The sequence below is a fragment of the Labeo rohita genome, chromosome 12 (assembly GCF_022985175.1).
Source record: "Labeo rohita strain BAU-BD-2019 chromosome 12, IGBB_LRoh.1.0, whole genome shotgun sequence".
Taxonomy (NCBI): Eukaryota; Metazoa; Chordata; class Actinopteri; order Cypriniformes; family Cyprinidae; genus Labeo; species Labeo rohita.
Window position 1 is genome coordinate 21,565,595 of NC_066880.1, and position 20,661 is coordinate 21,586,255.

Here is a 20,661-nt window from a genome sequence, read left to right on the forward strand (position 1 = left end):
TTGAGGGAGTCTTGAAATTACTGACAGTAGCCCAGTTACGACCATTCCCACCCAAAATATCATTTTAGAATTATTGATGGCAAAGTGATACCCATAAAGGTATTGGACAGAGCACAAGACAAAACAGAAAACAGGAAAAGGCACAAAACAATCTGTCAATGAAACATTTTGTAAATGCAGCCAATTAAAGGTTCAGTTTGAGACCCTGTTTTCCGTTTTTTTTTTTTTTTTTTTTTTTTTTTTAAATATACAAGATGCCCCTCGAATAGACTGTGGGCGGTCAGTGGGTGTGATGTCTGAGGCTGAGACTAGCGTGTGAAAGGGTTGTGAAATATTAGCACAGATTGTTCACATCATAGATTTGAAAAAGGCTAAAAAAAAAAAAAAAAAAAAAAAAAAAAAAAAATGAGTGTGTCAAGCTGTGGAAAGGTGGGAGGGTAGAGGTTGAGAAAAGGGGAGGGAGTCACAACACTAAGTAAAACACAGGTCTACAGCTCACTCAATATGCAGATAAATAAATGTCAAAATGTGGGTGGAGACAGTTGGGGGAACTTCACAATTTTAAAAATATAACCCTATGACAACAAAACTCACTGTCTTTATCACCAAGAGCACAATACTAACAACTATCATGGACAAATCAAATCAGGTTTTATGATCTGTACTCACAAATATCAACAAACGAGCAACTGAACATCCCAAGCTACTGGATAAATGAGGAATTACATTTAAAAGATCTTTCACAATATCTTCATAATTGATGAGCACTAAATGACACACATAAAAAGTAAGAGTAAAGACATTCCTATCCATTATTATTTAAATTTTTGATTTCACATTGTCTTCTATGACAGCATTTTAGTGTCAAAAATTATGATTATGAGATTAAAGTCATAATATTTTGAGAAAAATGTAAAAATTACAAGAATGAAATCATAGCAATATGTGATTAAAGTCATAATATTTTCAGAATAAATTCAAAATGACAAGAACAAAGTCATAGCAACACAAGATCAAAGATGTAATATTTTGAGAATAAAGTCAAAATTACAAGAACAAAGTCGTAGAAATACAAGATTAAAGTTGTAATATTTCAAGAATAAAGTCAAAATTACAAAAAACAAATTTAAAACAGTACAAAATTAAAGTCATAATATTTTGAGAATAAAGTCAAAATTACAAGAACATGTCATAGCAATGCGAGATTAAAGTCGTAATATTTTAAGAAAAAGGTCAAAATTACAAGAATAAAAATCATAGAAATATGAGATTAAAGGAGAACTCCACTTTCAGAACAACAGTTAACAATTTACTCACCCCCTTGTCATCCAAGATGTTCATGTCTTTCTTTCTTCAGTCGTAAAGAAATTGTTTTTTGAGGAAAACATTTCATTTTTTCTCCATATAATGTACTGCTATGGTGCCCTGATTTTGAACTTCCAAAATGCAGTTTAAATGCAGCTTCAAACGATCCCAAATGCGGTTGTAAACGATCCCAGCCGAGAAAGAAGGATCTTATCTAGCGTAATGATCGGTTATTTTAATAAAAATAATACAATTTATATACTTTTTAATGCCAAACACTCATCTTGTCTTACTATGTATAAAGGGGATGAGTACATTATATGTGAATCTTTGTTTTGGAAGTGGACTTCTCCTTTAAGGTCGTAATCTTTCAAGAATAAAGTCGAAATTAAAAGAACAAACTTATAGCAATACGAGATTAAAATCATAATATTTTGAGAAGAAGGTCAAAATTACAAGAACAAAGTCATAGAAATACAAAATTATTGTCAGAATATTTTGAGAATAAAGTCAAAATTACAAGAACAAGTCATAGCAGTACAAAATTATATTTTGAGTATAAAATAGTATATTGCGTTAAATTAAATTAAACAATTAGTTGTGAAAATTCCACCTACTCAGCAAAACTCTAAACTTTAATTTTTATTGTATTTAACATTAAAAACAGTAATAAAAATGTTCTTACGGTTGAGGTGGGCTCTAACTTGTTAAACTGACTGTTTTATGAAAATAAACAAATGTTGGCAGGTTATACCATTGTTACTTTTGTGTGTATTTTTAACTTTTAAATACATCCCAGCTCCCTTCCATCTGTTCTAAAAGAGAGGCAGCGAGGCCCAGTGGCCTATCCACCTAATATGGCCAAATTAAAAAGAATAACCTTAATAAATTGCTTTTATTTTATAATCTCTTCTTTCTCTTTAAAATCCAGAGCTGCAGGGCTGAGCAGCATTGCTGTCATCTTTATCACTTTAAGGATTAAAGAGTACCCCTTGGTTGGTAAATGTCCCTGAAGCAAAGCTGAATATAATTAAATAATATTTTATGTAGATAATAATTAACTAGGAGGAAATCTTTAGTCAGGCAAATGACAAGTATTTTTTAAAATTACACCAGAAGTTGTAGGCCATAGTGAGGTTATGCAACAATGAATGATTGACATTTCAGTACTACATGAGCAGACAGCGACTTAAGTAGCACTTAAGAGTGTTCGTGTGAAGTGCATTTTTGAGAAATGCACATAAAAAGGAACAAACGTTTCGCACATAAGAGTTCCCATCAGGAACTGCCACCAGGTCATTGTGTTACACTGCGACTTAATGAAGAGCTTTTCTTTTCTGTACTTTCCTTCTCTGTTTCACCTCTGTTCATCACTACAAAAGGCGTTCAATGGGATTCATTTTAATTAAGGCATCTAATTTTACCTTTTTACTTCAAAATAAAAAACTTTTTACTCCACAAATCCTAAAACTTTAACGTGTCCACAAATCCATTATTACCAAAGAGACACTAAAATATTTGCTATTCAACATACATGAAAGATTCAACCCTTTAAAGACATTGGTTTGGTTAAATCTGTGACTTCATGTGTCCCGCTACAGGTTCGGAGGGGTCCCCGCACAGTTCAGAGTGAAACAAAATATGTAGAGTTACTAGTGGTCAATGATTATGAACTGGTAAGATCTGCTGATAATTTATTAACTTAGGAGTTATTCTGTTCTGTTTTTCTTTTCTTATGTAATATTTGTCTTGATGTTTCTTTTTGTAGTTTGTACAGATGCGAAGATCAGCCCCTCAGACGAGGAACTTTGCTAAAGCTGTAGTAAACATGGCTGATGCTGTATGTTCAGAAGTTTAACAGAAACATTCACAGTTTTTCTCATGATGTTTTCTTATGTTAAGTACTACAGCAATTTTTATACTTAACAAAACATCCTATTAAATTCCAGATTTACAAGGAGCAGCTGAACACTAGAATAGTGCTTGTCGCTATGGAGACATGGTCAACTCAGAACATGGTTTCTGTTGGCGACGACCCTTTGTTGACCCTGCGTGACTTTATGAAATACAGGAAGGAGAATATCAAAGAGAAGAGTGACGCGGCTCACCTGCTCTCGTATGTTATGCTTCCTTCTACATACAGATGACGCACTCTCTACAGGCTCGATCACTGCATTTGAAACATGCAATGTAAATATATTGAATGTAAATGTACATTCAATATAAATAACACTGTGTCCTAACCAGACGCAATAAGATTTCAGCGTCAAGCAATTCATCTGTCCACACAACAAGGATATGAGACAAACAAAATCAATCAAGTATCATAGCCAATTAAAAGATTGGGTGGGCGGGCTGCAATCCATCCAAATGGATAAGTACATATTTAATTCATAAATATTAAACCATTTTAACATTATTAAAAAATATACTAAATGACTGATACAATCTTTGTCAAGGAATACACTTTGTTTACAATGAGTTTATAGTATTACCAATCATGTTCTTAAATGTATTTTCAAGGTCTGAGGTAAATTATCCATTGTTGCTTTTATTATGGCTTTAAAAATCACGTAAAGTGATATTCAAACCCACATTAGACACTTAATTGGTGCCTTAGATTTTCAGTGTCGTAGTTTATATGCTGTTGTTCCAGCCGCGCCCTCAGATTGACATAGAAAGTTTACCTTTTTCACGTGTTGTGGCGTTGTGTCATGTCTGGTTAGGACACAGTGTTAAGCCCCATGAAATTGGCTTTTATTTCATGTTTGTTAGCCTTGAGGTTATCTACAGTGCCGCCGACTAATATTGGCACCCTTGGTAAATATGAACAAAGGCAGCTGTGAAAATAAATCTGCATCATTTATCTTTTTGATCTTTCAAGAAATTCACAAAATTCTAAACTTTCATTGAAGTAAAACAACTGAAAGTGGAGGGAAACTCACATTATGAAATAAATGTTTTTCTCCAATGCATATTGGCTACCATTATAGGCACCCCTAGAATTTTTTATAAGTAAAATATCTCTGAAGTATATTCATTCATATTTACATTTTGTAGCACAGGATGACTGAAATTGTCCAGCCATGACTTTATAAATATGAGGAACACAAAGACCAAATTCCTAATCATCTGTCACAAAGGGTAAAACCAAAGAATATTGATCTGATGTACAGAACAAGATAGCTGAGCTTCACAAAATAGGAAATGGCTGTAAGAAAATGGCTAAAGCATTGAAAATCCCCATTTCCACCATCAGTGCAATAATTAAGAAGTTCCAATCAACTGAAGATGTTACAAATCTGGCTTGAAGAGGACGTGTGTCTATATCGTGTGCACGCTAATGCACGCTGAGGAGGAGAGTGCAAAGACTCTCCAAGGATCACAGCTGGAGAATTGCAGAGATTAGTTGAATCTTGGGGTCAGAAAGCCTAAAAAATATATATCAAACAGCCCCTCCATCACCACATGTTGTTCAAATGGGGTTCAAGGAAAAAAAAAACTTAAAATGGGACTGGCTTCTATGGTCAGATGAAACAAAAGAGCTTTCAACAAAGAGCACCAGATGGGTTTAGTGCAAACAGAGATAAAAAACTACGCCATGCCCATGGTTAAATATACTGCTGGATCTTTAGTGTAGTGGGCCTATTTTTCTGCTGGAGGTCCTGAACATGTTGTTCAGATACATGGCATTATGGATTCTATCAAATACCATTAGATCAGAAATCTAAACCTGACTGCCTCTGTTGGAAATCTTATAATGGACCATGTTCGGATCTTCCATAAAGGCAATAATCGACAACAAACATCAAAATCAACACAAAAATGTGTCACTTGGGCACAAAATTAAGCTTTTGCCATGGCTGTCTGTTTCCTGACCTGAACCCTGTAAAAAATGAGTGGGGTGAACTGAAGAGAAGCACCAACATGGAGGTGGTATTCTGAAGGATCTGGAGAGATTGTGGTTGAAGGAATGGTCTCTGATTTCTTGTCAGATGTTCTCCAAACATATCATACATTATAGGAGAAAACACAGAACAGTTATCTTGGGACAAGATGCGTTGCAATAATTGGGTGCCAATAACTGTGGCCATCGTGAACTAGAGAAAAACATTTATTTCACGATGAGATTTTTCCCCTACTTTCCATTGGTTTTCTTCAAAGAAAAGTTAGAATTTCATACATTTGTTGATTGAAAGATCAAAAGGATAAACAATGCAGATTTATTTTCACAGCCACCTTTGCTCATATTTACCATGGGTGCCAGTAATAGTGGGTGCCACTGTATATGCTAGTGTACCTCAAAAAGTATTTAAAACCTTTAGCATCCTAGGAAATGGACAGAAAATTTTAATAGAATCACCTGTTTACATTATTTGATCAAAGGGGGCGCACATTTCAGAGCAGAAGCAGTGGCACTGCCTATATTGAGGGGATCTGCTCACCAACACGAGGAGGAGGAGTCAATGAGGTGAGAGCTAAAGCTCAGAGCTGCCAAACATTCACTATGAATGTGAATTGACCCTTTTTTCACACATTACTGGTGATCCAAGTGAAAAAATGTTTGTCTTCATAATCTCAATCAAATAACTTCTAAGTAAACATCAAGGTCTTTTCATTATCAACAAACAAGTGCCAGCAGTATTTCAAAAGAGAGCAAGCTCTGCTACTGACTGCAGAATCATTTTCAAATATGGCTACATTTTGGGATTGAACAGACACTTTTCTTTTTGTTTTAAATATCAGTTCATAGTCTTCTATCCCAGCTTAGTTTGCAGAGCCAACTATAAGTAATCAATTAGTCATTTGATTTCCTATGAAATTCAATCAGTTCATTATTTGTGCATCCCAAGCAAAATTGGCTCCACCAGTGGTGTCAGTTAGGGTGGAACTACATGTACAATGCCCTCCAAATGCTCAAGGTTTCAGAGTGGGATTTTGGACAATATCAGCATGAATCCTTATCAGTTCTTGGCTTAAATATAAAATTAAAATAACTTTCGTTTATCGTTGAAGACCAATAATAATGCATTAAATCATCTTCTAAATGACTACTAATTTACAGTCTATGTGTATATTGTCAGTATGGAAACGTGGGGCCTATGGCTATAACCTTGTGTCAGAGTTTAGGACAGAACCTTGGAATGATGTGGAATAAAGATCGTGCTACTGCAGGTAAACACCCTTTTACTCCATAAACCAACCTCTTGACACAACATATCAAAATAAATGAGGACTGTTGTTTTAATGAATATGTGTGTGTGTGTGTGTGTGTATGTGTTGTAGGAGACTGTAAGTGTCCAGATCCGTGGTTAGGCTGCATCATGGAGGATACTGGGTGAGTCATGCTATTGGGTTTTTATTTTAACACTCATGTAGAAATGTACTATGCCGGTACATAAGCTCAATCATAAATGTTTGACAAATACATTGCAACCATGAGGTCTCGTTGTACATTATGTGCTTGATCTCCATTCTTGCCTGGGTTGGGCAAAATTCAGAACTAAGGAATTGAGCTGAACTGACCATATCCCATAGGATGATAAAAAGAGGAATTTACTGATTTGCAGTTCAAAAATATTCAACACATTTAATGCATTCTGGGAGTGTTCTTCCACCCTGGTCTACTAAAGTTAAATAATTAAATGCAATAAAATGAAACTGATATCTTTCTCTTTGTCCCTAAGGCCTATAAACCTTGCAAACAAGGCTGGCAAGCCAGCAAAGTTTATTTAATTAGTTAAAATCAGGGTTCCCAAGGATTCTTAAAATCCTCGAAAGTTTGTGAATCTGAAAAAAAATTCAAGGCCCTGTAAAGTTTTTGAAAATAAATGTACATAGATAAAGGTCCTTGTAAGTGCTTGAATTTATTTATTTTTTTTTTTTTTTACAAGAAGTTTTCTGGAAAATATTCCATATTTTTCCCTCCGATCTGCTAGTGTGTTAATTCGCCAACACTTCATGGACTATGCGTATTAGCTTAAGTGATTTGCATTACTTAGGGTGACCATATGTGTTTAATGTGACTTCTAAATGACCCAAAATGTCCGGGATTCAGCTTTTGCTTTCCACAGTCACCGTTTATTGTGTGCGTTTTTGTATTAAAGCCCTATGTCTGTGTTTTGATCCCGCTCGCGCTGAATTTCAGGCCATTACCGCCTGCTCACGCAATCATTCTAATTGAATATAATTTTTGCGCATTAGGGAGCTGCTATCGTATGTGGAGTATTTAAATCTTTTTTGAACGAGCAGCTATTTACTTTCACTTTCAATTTCATGATCACACGCACTGTATAAAAGGAGCACATCTTACAAGATCAGATATAAGCACAATGTCTGCTGAGCAGCAAATGCTCCAGCATGATTTGTCAGTCATCTCTCCTTACTCTTGTCTTGATCCATGATCAGTTAAATCTGATTCCTGCAGCTTGTGCTGGATGCAAGGTTGCCAAATCTGCTTTTTTTTTTTGCACGTAATGGACCTTTATCGCACCGGAATTGAACACCGGAAGCGCTTGTCGATGTGTATCGATTCTTCCGGTTATGTATATTTTTCAATATGCTGTAATCACCTAGTTGAATAAAAGCCTGTTACAATGAGCATCTGCAGGATGATTTCAAAATCCGGAAATTTTCAGAGACAGGCGAAGAAATATTCTGTGCTGTGCACAGAATTTTCCAAACTCAACGGAACTTGTCATTTTAATCCCACCAATCTAAGAAACCCATGGCTCGTAAACATGCGTGATTTCACCACACTGCGTCAGTGCTGCAGTGTGTGTGAGACCTGATGAATAAGATCAGAATCAACATATTTATTCATTTGTATTAAATTTTAGTCTTTATTATGTCATTTTTCATTTACAGTCATTTCACTGCATGGAATTCAGACATTTATGCCATAATTCTTAATTAATACTCAAAGCCACGCTGTCAACACATTATACTGTTTAAGATTAATTAGCTCAAATGTTCAACATTGTTATTTCTTTAAGGCAACGCCCGCGCATTCATTCATCTATTTTAACACCGCTCTTAACCATGGTATGTGTAGTAAAACTGGCAATACAAATGGAAAAGTCAGTGGAAAAAATAAAATAAAATATAACATGGTTACTACATATTTACTATAGTAAATCTATGGTTAATTTTGTAAGGGTGTTTATCAGTCAAATTTATTTCAATGTAAACAGCTATAAAATATAATAAAAAAACATTGTTAATGAGAAGACGAAATTCACTGCAGCAGGTTCAATTTATTTATTATTCAGAATGCACATTTGGAAGAGAAATGTATTAATAGGAACATTTCAGCAGATGATATGTGATGTAGACCTTAACATCCTCAGTTTTGAAATGCATACTCCATGCGAACGTGCTCCCGCGTAATATTTTAGAAGGACTTTAATTCGTCCCACTCATCTCATCTGTGTTTTGTCAGGAAATCGTGAAAACTGAGGCAGTGTGTCATTGTTTAGAATAAAAGCAGCCAGGTACACTGCAGTAACACCGGCGAAAGAAAGGAAAGAGAGGATTCTCCCATTAGTTTTCATTGCGTTGCGATGGGACAGGAAGTGGGGATACACTGCTTCGCTTACTGGATATAGGAAGTGAGATAACGGTCCGTAGGGCTGATTTCAAATTGTTGTGAAGGGTTGATTTTTTTCCTGTGGGTTAAAGGTTTGAAATATTGCATAAATTACATTTGACTGAAATGTTTGTATTAAAACATTTTGCATTCTACCTGTGATTAAACTGTGCAAGATGTTACGTTTTGTGATGGCCACTGGTTCGAAGCCTTTTAGCTTCAATCTGCAAAAGCATGACTGTAAAATGTTAGGTATGGAAATGAAATATTTGGAGTTTTGATATGGGATATGGTCATTGCGCTACTTTGGGGGCTTTTTAATTATAATAATTAAGATTACAAAGAATGGTTTGCCAGATATCCAAAGGACCATTACTTGGCCAGGTGCAGAGCTGAATATTCTTCAGTTTTATGCAAAACCGAAATATGACAAATCGGATCAGATCAAATCAGATCTCTGTCATATGGCCAAAAATAAATGCAAAAAAAAAAAAAAAAATGCATAGTTGTGTTTGACACGTGAAAACTGTAACAACGTATCTTAAAAGGAAACACGATGGGAAGGGTATTGGACCTAGAAAGTCCTTGAAAGTTAACCAAGGTGTGGGAACCCTGAAAAATATGACAATTATGTCAGTTTGTAATTCTACCACTGTATATTCAAATTTGAATTGCAACTTTGAATGATTTTTTTTTACCATATTTTACTTTAAATTTAGAAATTTAATTGGGATATTAAAAGCATTCTTAATTTCTAAATTGTGCACAACCTTGCTTCTTGCATTACTGTAATCTTAGTACTAGGTGATGAACTTCAGATGCCTTTGCCATTAAACCAGTTTGTTATTCATCAGATTGCTAGCTATACACATTTGTAAGATCCAGTTTGCTCTGCTCTGGAGAGTACTTTTTAAGACTTTCAAGTCAAGTCTTAATGTCCGTAAAATAATTTGTTTCTGTAGCACAACTGATGGAGCATATATTAGCAATACTAAAGTCATAAATTTGATTCCTAGGATGACTCTATTGAATGAAGTTACTTTGGATGACATTTTGCTGTTCCTTATCAATTAGTTTACACACTTTCCATGTAAGGAACTAAACACTCTGAACTGTATTATGTGATCCTGACAGATACTATCTACCCAGAAAGTTTTCACGGTGCAGTATAGAGGAGTACATTCAGTTCCTCCAGCAAGGAGGAGGAAGTTGCCTCTTCAATAAACCTAACAAGGTTTGTCTGGAACATCCTTTAAAAATGGGAGAAAAAAAACATTATTTTTATTTTATTTTATTTTTATTTTTTCGTCTAAGTAGTAGGGTGGTTTTATAAAATGCTAAGCTATATTTTCACAGACAATATTCTACCAAATTATATAGTCTTGTCGTGATCTTTGGGGAAGGACAAGAAGACATTTTACAAGAGCAGATGTGATTTTATTGACCATTAACAACCCGATATGCTGGGTCCTGGATATCCAGCATGCCAGTCACAGTGATGGTGGCATTAAAACATTTGCAGTCCAATGATAAAGATATGCTGAGCTTACAACTCTTACATTATTACAAAGGATAGCAAATATATTACCAGTGCCAGTTATTCCCTGTACTAATGTCAGTATAAACCATAATTGGCAGTTTACCTGTGCTGCTTATGCTTCAGTGAATGCTGGGAATTCAAACCCCACTGCCACCGCACCACAGGCATCACACTGCACCCTTCTTAAAGCACAGGTAGAATTCTTTTTTTTTTTCGCATTCCGCTCCATCTGGTGCGCAGTTGAGCATGCAACATGTTTCAAAGTATACTCCTTTGACTGTGAGTGTGGAGAGGCGCGTTTGGCTGGACTGTTGTTTTCAAGCACTATGTTGTACATGGTAAGCCATGCCTGAGATTTGTTCTAATACCTACTCAACCAGAAATTCTCTGTGGCCAGTACACCAATACCATGTTCGTGGGGACAAAATCTTTCCCTCTAATGAAAATTGTAGATTGTTTCTGGTTGCTGGCAAAAGCCATGGACCAGCTGCTTTCAAGGTTGGATAAAGCATGCCTGCTTTGCCTTCAGTGATACATCCAGATGTAGTGGTGACCCAAACACCAAATCTACAGGTGTCCTCATCTCTTCTCTAATTAGTGTCTAATTAATATGAGATTTTGGGGTGGATTTTTGTGAATTCCTGCACTGTCAAAACAATACGCCTACAGGTCCAGAGGGAAGTACTGGTCCAATCACGCTTATGTTCAACCAAGATATTAGGTATTACAAATTGCAAAAATAAAAACATATACAGACTTTTATGTGTGCACGAGAAACCATTAAACTTACCATTAAACAAAATGTGACCCTGGATCACAAAACCAGTCATAAGGGTCATTTTTTCGAAATTGAGATTTATACATCATATGAAGCTTTCCACTGATGTATGGTTTTTTAGGATAGGACAATATTTGGCCGAGATACAACTATTTAAAAATCAGGAATCTGAGGGTGCAAAAAAATCAAAATATTGAGAAAATTCCCTTTAAAGTTCTTCAAATAATGTTCTTAACAGTGTATATGACTAATCAAAAATTAAGTTTTCATACATTTACAGTAGGAATTTTACAAAATATCTTCATGGAACATGATCTGTACTTAATTTCCTAATGATTTTTGCCATAAAAGAAAAAAAATCAATATTCAATTAAATCAATAATTGCTACAAATAAACCCCAGCGACTTAAGACTGGTTTTGTGGTCCAGGGTCACATATAAACCAATGTACACTGTCTGAGTCACAACACATATTGTGCCATCAGCCCATTTCATTTTGTGGTTTCTTGGCCTTCACAAAGTATGCGTTAAAGAGACCTAAGGCTTTGAAATATAGCATATTGCCCTAATGAAAGCCAAATTTTAAACACTTTTTACAGTCCCAGTCTTTTTTATAGACCCTTGAACTTGGCAAATTTTATGTCATCAGCCTATTTCATGTCATGATTTCTGCGCCGCCACAGAGGATGTGTTAAATTTGACATTATGCCTTGATATTAGAGGTAATGCAATAAAAAAGGCAAATTTTGAGCAAGTAGATCTCTGTTAATTCATGTGCATCCATGCTTTGGTTTTATTTATAGTGACGCACAAAAGAATATAAAACTAGAAATTGTAATGCATAAGCATGCAAAAAATTCCCATGCGCATGTGAATAGTTTCTTGAGTGCACAAAAAACTTTCTTGTGTGCATGTAAAAGTCTGTATTTTTTAAAAAATAAATGTTATTTTTTATTTTAGGGACTCACTTCGAGAAAATATTTACAGATTGCTGTACTGTATACCAAATATAAAGCTGAAAATAATGCTCTATGAACCATTTATGTTAAATATAGTCTGAAAATCGGCTGAGAGATTTGGAAATTTGAGCCTGGAAAAGTATGGAATTTTTAAATGGAAAATGGGTAGGAACCGTGATGTTACTCAGCAGGGGGCCAGGATGTACATGCTCCAGTGGTGACCCACTTTGCGCATTTGTAGTGGGTATGTAAGTGCTGAGTTGGTCACTTTCCCTATCCTAAATGCATCAGGGTCAGGAAAATCTTAGACACCCTTGCTCTCACAGAACCTTGAACCAGTAAAATGGAAATGGCATGGACGAGAAGAGCTTGTAGGATGAAAGAGGAGGCTGAATGAGCTTCATTCTGGATATGAAGTAAGAGAGGATTAGAATGCTGGAAGCCAGGAGCAGATGGGTAGTGTTTTGGCAACCACTGCCAACCCACCAACTGGAGACCTGCAACCTGACAACATCTGCCTCTGGCTAAAAGCTATGGTTACATATAGGAGTAACCAGGGAAAGCACCTAACAGCTATATTCCACAATGAAAAGAACCTGGTACCTGCCTAGAGTGTCTGCCAAGTATCATGCATGCTGAGGGAGTTCCTCTCAGTGTATACAGCAGGGGTGCCTATTTGGGGTTGGATCTAAACTCTGCAGGACAGTGGCCCTCCAGGACCGAGTTTGGGCACCCCTGGTATACAGTATTTCAATATCTCCAAATCATGGAGTTTCAGATGGGTGGGCAGTGTGTTGCTGGTGGCTGCATTAATCTGCATCAGCTCCATTTGGCCACAGTAACATTTGTCTGACTGTGGAAAAGGAGCTGTCAGACAACGGGGTGGTATTAGCATGGTTTCAGCCTCTCCTGTTTATACCAATACCATATTCAGTGTCCATTTGAGAGATGGACATGCTGCTGCAGACACTTATGTGTGAGTACCAGCACATAGCGCATAGGCACACAGTGCTTGTGCCTTCTGCACATCAGTACACAGTGTTCATCTTGTGACAGTTATGGTTGGAGATCCAGTGACTTGAAGTATTGTAAAATGTCTTCTAACTCCTTCTCCAGAGATCCTAATTCTGACAATAATGTAGCAAATGATGAGCTCACAATTTAGATTTTTGAAAAATGAGAAGACAACTAAAGCAGATTTTTAGGACCCTTAAAACGGCAAGGGACACATCATCTTAACACAAAAATAATAAAATGCAACACATGCAAATTATGCAAAAAAAAAACAACAACAACAACAAAAAAAACACTTGCATCACATATAAATGAATGACATCAGAATAAATGTATGAAGTAGTTTTAATGTATATAACTACTTTTATTATGTGGTTTGAGTTGCAATTACTTTCTTTAAAGGATATATTTAGGTTATAACTTGCTAAACAATGCATATTTAATGTAAGTATGGGGCAGTGACATATTTCCTGTTGCTACAGTTGTTGGATCCTCCTGAATGCGGGAATGGTTTCGTGGAACAGGGAGAAGAATGTGACTGTGGTTCCCAAGTGGTGGGTGACAAGATTACTTTGAATTTTCATATATAATTTATTATATTCACACCCTGCCTTAAAGGTATAGTTCACCCAAAAATGAAAATGAAAATCATTTATAAACATTTGATGGTAGCCATTGACTCCTGTAGCCGTTTTAATGATCAGTGGCTACTGTCAACTATTTGAAAATTCTTAAAAATATGTTCTTTTATGCTCAACGGGGGAAAAAAGTCATACAGGTGAGTTTTCGTTTTGGGTGAACTATCCCTATAAAGTGTGCTAGCATAAGAGAACAGGAAGGTGATTATTGCAATGCTGTGATAAGCTAATGGGATGTTTTTATTGGCTGTACACTCTGTAGGATTGCTCTCGTGCCGGGGGTGCATGCTGTAAAAAATGCACTTTGACCCATGATGCAATGTGTAGCAATGGACTCTGTTGTAGCCGTTGCAAGGTAAGTGGTGGAAGAATTGTTCGCCCGAAAATTTAAATTGCCATTATTTACTTACCTTAATGTCATGAGCTTTTAAGCTCCAAAAAGGACCAAAGGATCATCGTTGTGGTGGTTTTGGTCCTTTTTGGAGCTTGCCAGCCCTTGCCAGCCCATCACAGAAGATGGCCATAATACAATAGGTTTGTGTAAGAAATTGTGTGCGTTTGCATCATGAAGATGGCATGTCTTGTGTCATGCAATGAATCGCAACACATAAAGTATGCATATGTATGAATGAGATTTGAAAGCTGTAACAGAAGGGGCAGTTCTTATATACTTTATGACTTTCTTTCTTCTATGGAACTCAAACAAAATTTGAGTAATAACTGGTAATGACAGAAACTTTTAAGATATAGGGCATATGTTTTGTGCGATATTCAAAGTCTTCCAAGACACCTTGATTGGGTGGATGGATAAATAAATTAAGTTAGATGGTAAATGTATTTAACTTTTGATATATTTCTTAAGTTTTACACACACTTATGCTGACCAACCAAATCTATAAGGACTAATGATACACCTCAAAGTAATCATGACAAGACAGAACTGAGAACCACCTGACAAAAAAACAAGACTATAGGTGTGTTCAGTTAAAGCAGTGCTGCACAGACTGATCACTGTATGAAAGTAAAGTGCTGCGAGAGCTATAGAGAGCAGATGGCTCTGTATGTTTTTCAATTGCTCTCACGATATGTTTTACACCATAGTGCCACTTCGAATCAAACACACCTAATGAAAACATAACACATAAAGCAAAGCAATCACTTGGCAAGATCACAAAAGGGGCACAGTGAATCAAATGACAAAACAGGAAACATGACTTTGACAAACTTCAAAATAAAAGAAAATATAAAGAAAAACTAAAACAGGCGTTGTATCTACAACTGCAGACATATTTTCTATAGTTGATATCTAAAGAATTGAGTAGCTGAATGCATGTTGTTCAGCAAATCTTTTTACAAAAGTACTAAATTCAAGACCTTGGTGCGTTTTGACTCAGTGCTGAGAATAGCCAAACTTGATAATCTAGTCTCTGCCTCTGTAGACCTTAGGAGACTTTTGATTATCTTCAAAGCTGAAAAACTCTATTTTGTGCAAACTGAACTGTTCAAAGAAACATCCTTCAAAAAAGGCTTCACTGCAATAATATGTCACTGTTTCTTTTAGTGCATCAGTGCATTCAAGAGTGGTCAGAACAGAACAGACTTTAGCGTCTCAGGCAAAATATTCATGTCACTTAACACCTTTTGGAAGAGCACAAGACAATTTGGGCCAACATGCCGTTCACTTACATGGATCATTGAGGATTTTTCTCAGCACTTGCAGCATGCAGCACTTGAAAAATACCAGGCATTATCTATTCATGACATTGCAACATTAAATGTCTGCAAGCCCAGTGCCATTAAGTTACTAAAGCTCCCTTGATACACCATCATGCAAATTCCACTGCACTTGAAGCCATTTCCAATAGGTGAAAGATCCAGAAAGAAACATGAAATGTTTCCAACAAAGAAAAATTGCCAGCACAGTCATCCACTTTGACTAGGCTGACACTGCAAAGCACATAAAATGCATGCTTGACTACTTATTTTATTCTTGCATGGTTTATACCCAAGATTTTTCTTGTACTCAACATCATACTTCTCTACACAGCTGATTATTATCTCAGTTAACCCAGTTGCAACCAGCTTTCTACCTGCTGAAATTTTAAAAAGCTTTCATGAATCAGATTGTTGTAATAGTATTTCAAGACAAATGACACTTTTCCTAGTTTTTTATCTTGCTAGTAAGAAAAATTAGCCATTATTAGTCATTATTATTGTTCATCACTACTATGATGTCAGTACAGGGTAAAGTTACTTCTGTATATTATATTAATACCCTCTTTTCCAAAAAAAAAAAAAAAGTTTCTTAGCTTATTTGTTTTGTCCATTTTCCAAGTTGTTCTTATGTAATCTACAAAGAAATAACATTGTACTTGTTTGTAACTTATATGCCCACATATTATCTCAATGAAATGAACTTATTCAGTCATTTTCCTGGAATCACCACATCATGATAAGAATTTCACACATTTTTTCCAAGAATAAATTAAACACACTGAAGAGAAGAATTATCAGTGAATAACTTTTTTTAATTTCAGCGTGTTTTTCACATAAATATATTGTTTAAAATTTCTTCAGTTGTGTTCCACAGAAGAAAAAAAGTCAATACAAACTGCACCGACAGATGCAGACGAACAGCCAGAGTCACCTTTTTAGACTTTCCAACATATTCCAAATGCTGACTACATGTTCAAGCACCAACCAATGGCAACAGATACTGACAGGGGAAGCACACTGATCTGACAAAACCTGACGAACATGTCTGTTGCTGTCTGTCTGTGTCTGTCAGTGCAGGTTGAATTGGCCTATACAGATTTGGAACAGCATGAGGGTGCACTTTTCATAGTCGAAGGGACAATACCCTAGTCATCGGTCAGACTTTTTTGTAGTTTAGTGTGATTCATTTTACATACAGTAGATTTGTTGTGCGTTTTACATTTTACTTTTACTGAAAGACAGATTAAATGCTTAAAAGTTAGAAGTTTGTTTGTGTGTTGCAGTATGAGCAGAGAGGAGTGGTCTGCAGGGATGCAGTGAATGACTGTGATGTGCCGGAAACGTGCACTGGCGATTCGAGTAAAGTAATGATACATATAAAATCATAATTTAAATCATTGTTATCAAAATAATAATCATTAAAAAATGTAAGACATTAACATATGCTTCTCATTCATTTCTTAAACAGTGTCCACATAATGTCCACAAACTGGATGGTTACATGTGCAATGCTGGACTGGTAAAATAACTTGTGTTTTTCTGTATAATATAACCCTTACATTTTTCTTACAACAACTGTATGTATGTATGTGGTAATCTGATGTACTCTCTTCTGGCTCTTTCAGGGACGCTGCTATGGAGGCCGCTGTAAGACCAGGGATGCCCAGTGTCTGGCGCTCTGGGGCCACAGTGAGTAGTGTCTCTGAAATTGTACACTATATATTGTTTATTATGAGTTTTATTAGTAATGAGTATTAATTATGGATGTAGACATTGTGATAACATTTGCTGAGAATTGTCAGTATAAACCTATGGTGTTTTTTTTTGTTTGTTTGTTAATCTCGGGTCTTAATTTTACATGATTCATATAATGCTTCATCAGGCATCAAAATATAATAATAGCTCATCTGACAGTAGTTCTTTGCAAAAACTTTTCTTCCTGCACCTGTCTGGTGTCCTTCAGCACAAGAGTGTTAGTGATAGATTAATGATGACACATGTAATATGCCTGCAGCACTCAGCTGATTTGAAAATTTGAGGTGGTTGTAGAAAAGAGTGATGATAGAGGCACAGATGAGGATCAGCAACTGGACTATGCTAATATTCATAGCCTGCTTCAGACAGGAAATAAGTAGAGCTGTCTGAATTTGTCAGATGATTGTCTTTAGGTTACTTGCTCCTATTCAGATATTGGTCTGTGTGGCATCATATGATGTCTGTGATTACTTTTCAAATCAGAGCAATGAATCATTTCAAAATTTATTTTTGATGTTTTAAAAATGTCTGCTAATAACTTATGGGCAACTTAATATAATTAACAATTAATAATTAATAAATAATTAACATTATTCTAATCTAGATGAATTAATGCTGTTAAAGATATGTTTGTTGTTAGTCCCTTGGTGTTAATCAGTATCCAAGGTCATTTGAATAAGAATGATAAGCTTAAGCATGACATACTCTCTAGAAGTACAATACTTATCATACTCACCTAGATCTCCAGCAACACTACTGATTTTACCCAACATGGCAAAGGAGAATTTTTCAGTTATATTTATTAGGAAAAGTGTCACATTCCAGTACAGATTATGTTTTTTTTTTTTTCTATAAAATCAGTCATCACTGAATATAAAACTATCTGTAAATAATTAAGAAATATGTCTTTGAGACAGTAACACAACAAACATATTCTACAGGTCACTACTCTGTCTACAGTAACATTCTGTAGACAGACATTGTAAGCTCATCACTAGAATTTAATATATTGTAAGCTTATCACTAGAATTAAATATTCTACACACTGAAATTACTAGGGAATTTTTGTCACGTTTTGTTTTGGTAGCACTGGTTAATTTCTGACCCTGAATGAGACCATTAAAAGCTTCACTGTAAAATATGTTTGTACATTTTTTTTTTTTTTTTTTTTTTTACAGAAAAACTGTAAAAATGCTACAGTAAAAATCTTTCCCTCCACAACACTTGGCATATGTTTATATTTTATACAAAAAATTAGATTTTGGTAGTTAGTTTTGGTAGCAATTTATGTATATGTATAAAATACATGGTTATTTGTAAAACATACAGACACCAATATGCTGTCCTGTAATACCAGATACCTTGCAACTACAGCTGGCAGTTTTACTGTAAATGTATTGGGGTATTTTATAGTAAGGTACCAAATTGAAATTATTTCCAAAGTTCTTTTTTTTAAGTAATTTATAGAAAAATGGATAATTCACTACTTTTTAAGACAGAAAAAAATGCTGTTTCAACCACATTCAGGGCAGTCATTACTGAACGCATACAGTATAGTTTCACTATAAACAAATGTATACATCTCTTGTTTAATTCTAATTAGTGCTGTCAGAATTAGCACATTAACGCTGGCGAACAATTTCCTAGAGACATCAGTAATGTTGGTATCAGTAATACTCACCTTCAGTCATAAAAAAAAATAGGTAACATTTTTTTTTAAGGTCCAATTCTCACTGTTAACTAGTTGCTTATTAGCATGCATATTGCTAGCATATTGGCTGTTTATTAGTACTTATTAGATACATATTAACGTCTTATTCTGTATGACCATATTATACATCCTTAATCCTTTATTATAATCCTACCCAATACCTGAATTTAACAACTACCTTACTAACTATTAATAAGCAGCAAATTAGGAGTTTACTGAGGCAAAAGCTGTAGTTAAAGTGTGATCAAAAAAGATTAAATGTGAAATTCTTGCAATATAAAAGTATATTTAAAAATGTTAATGTTAGGTGGTTTTAAATGCGATTAATCAGGATTCATTTAAGAAAAAAATTACAGTTAATTGTTAATTTTTTTAATTGATTGACAGCATTAATTCTAATGCTAAAATTGCACATGCACAAAGCTCTGTTTATTTGACTGTGTTTTCCATTAGATGCAGCAGATCGCATGTGTTATGAGAAGCTGAACACTGAGGGTACAGAGCGTGGCAACTGTGGTCAGGACAGCAGCTCACACAGCTGGATTCAGTGCAATAAACAGTGAGTATAAATAAACAACCAGAACACCATTTTAACCTTTTCAGTGATATCATTATTTCTCCCTTTGTTTATTCTTTTTCTCTTTGTCTGTCTTCCACTGTTATTTCTGTGTTCTATCACAGGGATGTGTTGTGTGGATTTTTATTGTGCACTAATATCACAGCGAAACCACGGTATGGAGACTTAAATGGAGAAATCACAAGTCTCACTATCTATCATCAGAACAAGTACCTGGATTGTCGGTAAATGCATGCATTACATTCTTTGGTATAATTAATTTTGTTTTGTTTTTGTTTTGTTTTTTTACTGGAAAACAAGATGCTGGTTAGGATGAATTTAGGACTTTGGCTGCTGCATTTGGTCTCTGCTTTTTCAGAATCTCACACCATGGGTGGTTTTTAAGACATAGTCCTATTAAAAATAGTTCATTTAGTTTATGAAACTAACTACATCTGAGAAAATGCAGTACTTCACAAGGTGGTGTTTTTGTATGAATTTGTATAAGATTTGAATGGAACTATACTATTTCCAACTGTAAATCTAACCTTCAGTGGGGCATAAGCAGAAAACATACAGATGAGATTGTACAAATTTATAAAAAAAATAATTACAAATTGCCTCAGGAGTGCGTTGGAAAATAAACATGCTTTGCAGTGTGCGTTTGTGTGTAACACTGTTGTTTGTGTATTTTTAGTGGGGGTCATGCAGTATTAGAAGACGGCACTGATCTCGGGTATGTGGAGGACGGCACGCCGTGTGGTCCTAATATGATGTGCCTGGACCATCGCTGTCTGGCGGTCACCACTTTCAACCTGTCATCCTGTCCCGGGTCATCCGCTTCTCATGTGTGCTCTGATCATGGGGTGAGCTGTTCATCTTTGAAAAATCTAATATCGCAGTCACATATGTCTGTTTTGGGCTTGACTGCGTTTGTCACATAGCATAGACTGGTACTTTTGACAAAAGTGCATTTGACTCATTCTCAAAGGAATAGTTTAGTCACCCTCACATTTTTCATTCATCTTTGAAACACAAATAAAGATATATCTATTATCTATACAGATATATCTGTTAGTTCACTATATAGAAGTATATATA

The 20,661-nt window shown here is 35.4% G+C and overlaps 1 protein-coding gene across 2 annotated transcripts in view; it reads left to right on the forward strand.

Moving 5' to 3' along the window:
• The window catches only part of adam11 (ADAM metallopeptidase domain 11), a 56,148-nt gene that overhangs the window by 22,717 nt on the left and 12,770 nt on the right, over nt 1–20,661 (forward strand). For both annotated transcript variants that reach the window (XM_051124315.1, XM_051124317.1), the window contains exons 9-23: nt 2,907–2,981; nt 3,074–3,145; nt 3,255–3,421; nt 5,692–5,776; nt 6,390–6,480; nt 6,592–6,643; nt 10,028–10,127; nt 13,667–13,738; nt 14,085–14,177; nt 16,822–16,902; nt 17,007–17,057; nt 17,164–17,227; nt 19,458–19,563; nt 19,686–19,805; nt 20,258–20,426. In XM_051124315.1, coding sequence (XP_050980272.1) covers nt 2,907–2,981; nt 3,074–3,145; nt 3,255–3,421; nt 5,692–5,776; nt 6,390–6,480; nt 6,592–6,643; nt 10,028–10,127; nt 13,667–13,738; nt 14,085–14,177; nt 16,822–16,902; nt 17,007–17,057; nt 17,164–17,227; nt 19,458–19,563; nt 19,686–19,805; nt 20,258–20,426 — 1,398 coding nt within the window. The remainder of the gene's footprint in view (nt 1–2,906; nt 2,982–3,073; nt 3,146–3,254; nt 3,422–5,691; nt 5,777–6,389; nt 6,481–6,591; nt 6,644–10,027; nt 10,128–13,666; nt 13,739–14,084; nt 14,178–16,821; nt 16,903–17,006; nt 17,058–17,163; nt 17,228–19,457; nt 19,564–19,685; nt 19,806–20,257; nt 20,427–20,661) is intronic.